The 8,485-nt window shown below is 48.1% G+C and overlaps 1 protein-coding gene and 1 long non-coding RNA gene across 3 annotated transcripts in view; one reads left to right on the top strand and one right to left on the bottom strand.

Annotated features, from left to right (window-relative positions):
• Positions 1-205: 205 nt before the first annotated feature.
• LOC109287724 lies at positions 206-2,675 on the top strand. Of its 2 annotated transcripts, none has more exons than XR_002094953.1 (3): positions 206-297; positions 1,302-1,444; positions 2,592-2,675. It is a non-coding gene; the product is annotated as an uncharacterized LOC109287724 (long non-coding RNA). The 2 variants fall into 2 exon arrangements; XR_002094955.1 differs by lacking the exon at positions 206-297 and adding an exon at positions 431-452.
• A 3,621-nt stretch (positions 2,676-6,296) lies between these two features.
• The window catches only part of ST6GALNAC2 (ST6 N-acetylgalactosaminide alpha-2,6-sialyltransferase 2), a 19,651-nt gene continuing 17,462 nt past the window's right edge, over positions 6,297-8,485 (bottom strand). Inside the window, 1 exon segment of the mRNA XM_019503001.1 lies at positions 6,297-7,832. Within this exon segment, the coding sequence (XP_019358546.1) occupies positions 7,665-7,832 (168 nt within the window). The 3' untranslated portion in view covers positions 6,297-7,664.

The following is an 8,485-nucleotide window of genomic DNA, read 5'->3' as shown; positions in this document are numbered from 1 at the left end:
GAAGGGACTGCAACCATCCGGGGGCCTTGCAGCGCCCTGTTGAGGATCACTGATACCAAGCAGGAGCTCGTGGGGCGCGAGGGCCTTGAGGCACCTGGCTGAGGCCCTCAGCCAGCCCACAGCGCCCTTCCCCCTCCAGTCCAGTTCATCCCAGCCCATTCCACGCAAGAACTCGCTTTCCCAGAACCCCCGCAAACCTCGCGAGAGCTGGAGCGAGACTTGCGCGGGATAGGCCTGGATTCCTCGCAGGCCCCACCTTCTTTGCGCTCGGGGCAGGCGATGGCGGCGGCGCTGGGGGTGAGCGCTTAGGCGAGCGGGATCCGGCGTCATCCTTGGGGCCGGCGCGTGCTAGGAGGGCGCGGCTCGCGGCGGACTGCCCAGCCGGCAGGGGCGGGTGGCTCTGGTGGGTTATGGCGGGGGCGGCCTCCCGCCTGCCCAGTCCTTTCTGCGGGGTAAGGTGCCCCCCACCCCGCTTAGCTGACCCGTGCGTGACCCCGATGCACTTCCCAGGCGGGGCTGGGCCCAGGGGGTCCCCTGAAGGCCGCTGGGCGGCCTCGCTGGGCATCAGAAGTGGCTGTGGTCGGGGGGTCCTTATAACAGCGCCTGCCAAGGGGAGGGCTGTGCCCACGTGGGAATCCTGGGTGGACATTGGCACAGGGCGAGTGCCCTGGGATGCTGTGAGGAGACAGTGCAAAGCCCGGCTGTCTGCAGGGTCCGTGAGTTGTTCACATTTGCCCTGTGGGGTGTCTCTCTCCTGTGGCAGCCCAGAGATTGGTGCTTTCTCCCCATCTTGCCGTGGGGCCAGGCGATAACTGACTGTAAAGTACGCTGTGGTGCCACGTGCTGCGTGGCTAGACGACGGGCAAGGACAAGAAGGAAAAGGGGATTGTTCTGCCGTCATGTTGAGAGTTGTAATGAGTGGCGATGCTGACTGAAGACCCGGGTGGGAAAAACTGTCTGCTAGTGGCGTGGCGTGGCGTGGCTTGGCGAAGGCAAGGTTTGTTGGTATCCCTTTGCACAGTCCGACCTCTCGTTGAATGGCCAACCTGAAAATGGGCGCATGTCCAGAGTGCCTGTCTCCACCAGATGTCGTTGTCAACCAGGGCAGAGCACGCAGTGAACCCCTGTGAGGGGTCTTGGGCTGTGAAAGCTGAGCTGATGATGATATGAAGTTATCCCTGTCTGAAAAAAGTATTTTCATTTTGTGGAGTTGTACCTCTGAGGCTCAGCACTACCAGTTTTTAAATGATTTTAAATAACCACCTGATTTTTAAACGACTAACCCTCTGGCCTCTTCACAGATTCCCAGAGCGTGGCACATCTGTATTTCACAAAGAAGAATGGGGGACTTGGAGCCAAGGATGCTGTCATCCAGCTTCCCGAGGGTCTGGATCTGAGGAGATCCTGTGATGAGCCACTGTTGCTCTGCATCCGCTATGCAGTGGTGAGGCATTGTAGCATCTGCCTTGTACAGTCACACGACTGGCTGGTTCCCTTTCACTGTCTCTGAGATAAGGAAGCAAGGGTGTTTCATTGTACAGTGGTGTTGGGTGACACTGCCATGATCTCTGGAGCCTGATGGGAGCAGGGAGAAAAGCCCAATCATTTGATTAATGGAATTGATTGGTTTTTCCACTGGGTACCAGTTGCATGCTGCTGTATTGTTGCAGCAGACACCTGAGTGCAGAACCCTTTGCTTTCGAGGGCCAAAGGTTGAATGGGAATCTAAATCTGTCTCTGCTGGGCAGGGCATGTGGTTGTTGACACGGTCAAAGGTGAGTGGGGGAGAATGGAGCAAGGAGGGATTAGATAACACTCCATAATGGAGACATTTGATGCAGCTCATCCCAGAAGTGCCCTTGCCACAGAAATAGGCCTATTGAAAGAATAATTGGTCTGTTTACTCACCCAGAGATGCTCAGAAACATGCCTTTGGCTGGTGGGGAGCAGAGAGGTGTCACTCACAGATACCAGGTGGTGACTCAAAAGGGAATAGAGAAGCTAAATAATAGCTTCTTTTGGAGGTGCAGTGATTATATTTTCCATGTGCCCAAATGCAGTTGACAAAAAGATCCTCAACAGTATTGCAGAAAGCAGTGTCGGATTCTTCCTAGGTGTGGGGAGGGAGCTGATGGAGGAAAAGGCTCTATATAACACTGAAGAGTGGTGTCTGCTTAAAATGAGTTCAAGTGAGATTTAAAGTTGCTTCAAGTAATATGCCTACTCCCTCCCTGTAGCTGCCAAAAGATAGGGAGGGCACACTTTTTAATAACAGTGGGTAACACAAACTATCATCTACATTGGTGCCTTTAAGCAGGGATTTATCATAGGAAATCTTGACTATAGATTGAAAAGAGAGTGCTGACAAGGTGCCTTTTGGCTTTGTGCAGGACAGGCCATGGCCATCCTAAGGTCTGAGTTGTAATCCAGAATTAGCCATCTGAAACCTTCCTTTCTGGATTTCTAATACTGGGACTCTGCATTTCATGCTCTACTTTATCTGAACTGGGTTTGCAGAGTGGGAATTTTTTTCTCTTAAAAGAGCTTGTGTGATGACTGTCTAATACATGGCTTCTGCTTGGTGTTCACAGGGTGCAGCTCTTCCTTCTAAGACATTATCTTGAACTATAGAAGCCACCTCTTGCAAGCCCATGGTGATTGCTTTGATTGCAAGCAGATAGCAAATTGCTAGAGTAATGTGTGGCTTGTGGAAAACCTAAGTAGAAATGTAACCTGCTCTTGCTGCCCAGAGTGCAGAGACACTGAACACGTTTGTCAGGAAGACAGTGATCAGTGCTGGCTTCCTGGGCAGGTTTAATCCTGCTTCTCAGCAGGCTGTGATCTGGTGTGTTTTTAGAGGTTTCTGAACTCTGCATTTTCCAGTCTGCTTTTTGTCCCTGCAAGTCTGAGCCAATGATGTGCTGTTATCCCTGTCTGAAAACTCAGCTGTGAGGGAGAAATGAATATCTCTGAGGCTCATAAACCAGGGACAAAATTTTTCCACATCAGTCATAGTGGTAAACAAAGCCATTATTCTGTGTGCTCTACTGCTGTCCCACTGGAGTAAAAACAGGGCCCTGCCTTTTCATCCATACTCATCATGAGGGATTGCTTTGCTTCCCATCCAGGAGCATTAGTGACTAACAGAAAGAGACTGGGCTTTAGAGATTTAAGTTCTATTTTGGACTCTGACACCAGTTGCTGCTCAACTTTGGGCAAGTCAGTTATGCTCGACACCCGTTATGAATTTTCCTCTCCTCATTCTTAAAGCTTTAAACACTTTTGAGATGGCTGCCTGAAATGTTAACTGCAAAGTATTTCCAAATGACTAATAATGATCTGCATTCCTCTAGCAACTCGCATTCAGTGTTCATATTTTCTAACAGGGTTTGGAAGGCACGTGGTGTGTTTGCTGATGGCCTGTGGAATATCTGCATGATGCCCCGAGCTGCCATGCATTGAACAGTGGATTTGAAAGTAATGGAACTGGAACTCATTTGGGCTTGGAAGCAGCTATGTTGGGTAGGGAGAAACATTTGGTTCTAAGGGATGCTGAATAATTCACACTGAATGTGTAGGAACTGGACAGGATCTTCCTGTACAAAGTTTTCTGCACTTGCTGTATTATATGGATTCTAATGTCCCACTTTGGACACAACAGGGGTTATTTAGTTGAGGGGACATAGCTTACTAGGAAATAGCTGCAGCTGCCAGGCTTCAGGAAAAACAAAATGAAGAGCCAGACTAGAAATAGAAAGTGGAAATAAGCATTTAGTACTGGAGAATGGCCGGATCCAGGAGTTATCAATGTAACCCTTACTTGCTGTATCTAGATAACATCTATTAGCACTTGGGCACATAAGATGTTTGTGCGGTGTGATTTCCTAGTGCCGTGTGCAAGCATAAGTTATTCAAGGATCTGGAATAAACAGGCAATTTGGGCTGCCTGCTTGCAGGTAGTGCCTTGCCACTAGGTGGTAGGAGAGCAGGTAATACTTGCTTGCTAGTAGGTGCACAGGGCTTACACTGGGATGAGTCTGTCCTGGTTTTCCCTGGAGTAATTCTGCACCAAATTCAAGTAAAATTACACTGGCATAGGGCTGTATGTTGTGTGTCCAGGCAGTAGCTTTCTCATTAGTCACCGAAGTCTCCATTAACTTGATGTTGCAAGCTGCAGGCGCTGACCTGAAGTTACATGTCTGTTTCTAGTATGCTTCTGGTTGATCAGTAGGTACTAGGTAGCTCAGGCATTAGTGAAATGGTTGCTTCCAGGTAACTGGGGATTTGCTTGTGCTCCTGAGCTCTCACAGACTCCTTGACTCACTGGCAAATAGACACTTATACCATGCATATGGAGAGGATGAGTTCTTGGAGTGGCAGGAATGTGGCTGTAGTGCAGCTAGCTGTGACATGGACAAGGCCAGACTTGCATCTCAGGAAGTAAAGGTTCCAATTGCTATGCCAGTCAGTAATAGAGCAACAACTGACCTGTCATCCATCCTGAAGTCTTAAAACTTCCCAGCCTCCTCAGACAATGTTCTTTTAGTAAAATACAGATGAAAAGTTTCTGTGTCTGGCCACAATCTCTGCTTTAGTTTGACACTAACTAGCTCCTTTCTTTTGTCAAATATAATGACTTTTTTCCCTTTACCCAAATAGGTCCTGTTTCAGCAGAACTGGCTGGAGAGAAGTGCTGTCCATCAGTGAGATTTATCTTCAGGCAAAAAAATAAATAAATTGCTGACAATTTTGGATGCCTGCAGTTGTTCCTTTGGTGATAAGCTAAAACCAGTGTTAGCACTAACTTTTCAGCATGTGTCATTTGATTCTCTTGTACAGCAGAGGTTCAAAAGAAACTACTAGAAGTAGCGGGGTGTAGTTTAATTGAGAAAAGGGTGTCTGCAAGTCAGCAATATCCTCTTCGGAGCCCTGCCTGGCCCTTGGTAGTAACTTTGAGCTCCTATACATGTGTAGGGAGGCTTCTCCAATGTGCTTTAATTACAGCATGTTGGAGCAGGCTCAGTCAATTGAGTCTGCTTGAGTGGTAATTACTGTGCTCCACCAGACTCCAGTGTCAGATGTGTTGGCACCTCCATGCTGAAAAATGGCGGTAGGGGTGCTTTAAAGGTTGTTCAACGAGCTTCGGTTAAAAGCACACCTGCTGCCATTTTTCAGCACGGGGACATTGATGTGTGTGATGCTCTGGGTACTTTTAATTAGCACGGCTATTGGGAGCTGTGCTAATTAAAGCATACTGCCCCCACCACTTCCAGAGCATGTCTATAAATGATTTTTCATTTGAATTGATGTCCAGTGGTTATAGAAGGCAGCAACCTCTGTCTAAGCCTAGACTCTTTAGTAGCTGGAGCTGGCAGAAATATAGTATGCAACTTCATTGCTTTTTCCAGTCCTGGTGTTGGATTTTGAGAGCTGTAAGACTTAAGCCTTTTTTCCTGCCAGATGATGCTCATGCTGGCAGCAACCCAAGCGGAGGCAGTTAAATGAGAGAAGAGAATGAAAGTTTAGGATGCAATTTTTGAACCAGCAGAGTGTCTGGCCTGAGATAACCTGGTTGCCTAGAGCACTTCCAGTCTGACAATGGCAGTCACTTTCTTGTTATTGGTGGGTAGCTTGTGTTAACTTACCTCCTCTTCCCCTTCTGTATACTTGCATAAAGCTACCTTGAGTGTCCTGTGAAGGGCTCTGGATCTGTAATCCAAGGATGACCCACTTGCTGTTACATTTTGAAGACTAGGATAAGCCTGAGGCTAATGCATAAGGGAACAAGTCTAAATTGGCTGATGTACAAAAATGCTCTTAATGTGTATGTTGCCAACAGGTAGAGGGCAAAACTAGTCTGTAACACAATTGGATTGAGTTTCTAGGTATTTTGTACCCCAGTCTTGTGCTTATCCACTATGCTGTGTCTCCCAACCATAACTGGAGAGCTGAATGCTATTCTACCATGGTGACTTACAGCAAACAATGACTAAACTATAAAAAAAAAAAAAATCCTAAATTTAGTTGCCGGGTTGAAACAATCTGGCACTGAACCACCTGGCTCTGAATTAGCATTGGTTGCATCAGCTTTTGCTAGTGAAGGTCAGTCACAGGTTTAAGTCTTTCATCCTCTCTACTTTGGTAGTCACTGCAAGACAACCCCCTCCTGCCAACCTGCCCTCTAATAACACCAGTCATACACTGCATTGTTGCTTTGCTTTCTATAGCAGCCTCTCTACCTGTCATGTTTTGCCCCAACCCCTTGGCTAAAACAACAAAAGAGAACATAAAAGGAAAAAGATCATTCAACATTTATGCAATTATACAAAGTGGGAAAATGTTTCAAATTACACTTCATCTCTCCCCATTGTCCTTTCGCACCCATCCATCTATCCCTAGCCCTTGCAGCATTCCTGTAGCACATAAACTTACTTGTAGCAGATCTGATGTGTCCTATTTACACTTAATTATCTGACAATAAGGCTTTAAGGGTTAAAGATCCCACCCCCTCCCACTATCCTTCTGTTGCCTAATTGTTTTCAAATGAAATTTGATGGTGGTTTTGTCTTACCCAATGGAGTGGCAGGTCCCCTCCTATATCTCTAAAAGAAGTAGGTTCTTCTTTACTCTACCCAGAGGCACCATTAATTTGAAATGCAAATAAGGCACTTGCTGCCTTGTGATTCTATCACCCACCTTACACAAGTCCACCCACCCCAATCTGCCTCTGAGGTTCCAGCTAGCAGAGGGCAGGGTTGCTGCAATTTACCTGTAAAAACTCCATCACCTTTGACTACAACATGGAGTGACAAGCTAAACAAGGGCTGAAGCGGTCAGACCTTGTGCTGTGCTGGTGAGCGAGGTGGAAGAATGGAGTTCCACTGAGGAAGTGGAGCATGAGTGTGAGATGAGGGGTTATAGATGACTATAGTATTAAGGCTTCCCCATGCCCAGCAGTAATGCTCTTTGGCTGTCTACCTGCGATATCCACAAGTTCCACCTGGCTGTCTTCAGCTGTGGAGGGTGGTGTCGTGATGCATTACACTAAGGGTGGAGGGAAGAGTTTAAAAGCAGAAGGAAATAGGGCTGGGGCTATCTTGAGTCCTGAAGGAAGCTGCTGTTCATGGGCAGGAGGCAATGGTGGGCAGCACATTTTCCAGCTGGAAGCTGTGTGCTGAGGGAAGGCAGTGTATAACAGGAAGGGGAGTAATGGGACCCTCCAGCATCCCCACTTGGTGCCATCACAGTCGCTTGGGAGATGAGCAGAAGATGCACCCTGACAGCTGTTGGCAGCTCTTGCCCACTTCATCTTGGGTGCGTTGGGAGAAACGGCATAGCTTTCCACTGTGGCAAAGGCAGCTCCAGATTCTGTTGTCTCCAGCCAAATGCCAAAAAGGCCTAAGCAGAGTCGGCCACAGTTGCTTTGCTGCTTCTGAAGCCTCGAAGTAAAGCCCTCCAGCCCACACCCTGGACCTGAAGAATGAGTCGAGGCAATTCGTCTACTTCAGTTTGTAGGGTTGGCAATGAGTGAATAGGCCCCATTTGCCTGTAAGTTCTTGACAGCCTCAGAAGGGGAGAAGGGACCCCATGGGAAAGAGGAGAAGAATGCTTTCTTTCCATCCAGCAAATGCAGGGAAGTTGTCCCTATAAGCTACCAGCCTGCCTCATCGCTGGTACAGCTTCATGATGCCCACCCGATGCAGGCTCTTCCAGAGCTCAGCCTCCAGCAGCATGTCGTGGTTGGCATAAAACACCAGAGGCTTCTTCTCCAGCTCGTAGTAGTGGTCTGAAAAATTCTTGTAATTGTCGGTGATAAATCCATAGGCACTGACCTGGAGGAAGCGTGAAAGGTGGTGCAAATGAGATGGGAAAGGAAGAGGGGTCCAACCTGTGGCAGTCTCTACTCCAGTGTTTGGAATAAGGGGGGCTACCCACTCCAGCAATGCCAAGTGGACCAGGAACATGGGGCATAATGCATTGCCAGGCCTACCCTACCCTTCTTGGTTAGTGTGACACAGCAGCCCATTGGAGCTACAGCCAAATGCCAGCAGTGAGATGATGGAACACCAGGGCTGGGATCACCTGAGCCTTCTCCAAAACAAGTTAGGTCTTAGCAGAGATGTGCAAAGAGCCAAGCCACAGTGTGGCTGTAATTTCACTCTCCACTGCCAGGATCATGCCTTCAGCTTAAATTTATGCTAATGGTATTAATCTGTGCTGCAGCCAAAATGCGATTTGTATAGATCCACCTATCCAAGCCAGCTGGGACAGCTCAGTGCCGACTGCCACCCCCCCCTGCAGAAGCTGGGTAAATACTGGGGCGGGTAAATCCATGCCTGATCCACACAGACTTAACCAGACTGGTACTGGTACCCAAGCTAGGTGGTATAAAGTCAACCTGTATATGGCTACATGATCTGTAATCACAACACTGTAGATGTGCACACAGAGTATGGAGCACTGAAGAAAGGTACCCCCCCCCCCC

The sequence above is a fragment of the Gavialis gangeticus genome, unplaced genomic scaffold (assembly GCF_001723915.1).
Source record: "Gavialis gangeticus isolate Ggan-Ray unplaced genomic scaffold, GavGan_comp1, whole genome shotgun sequence".
NCBI lineage: Eukaryota > Metazoa > Chordata > Crocodylia > Gavialidae > Gavialis > Gavialis gangeticus.
The sequence above is the reverse complement of the archived record's forward strand: the minus strand, read 5'-3'. Positions and strand labels throughout refer to the sequence as shown.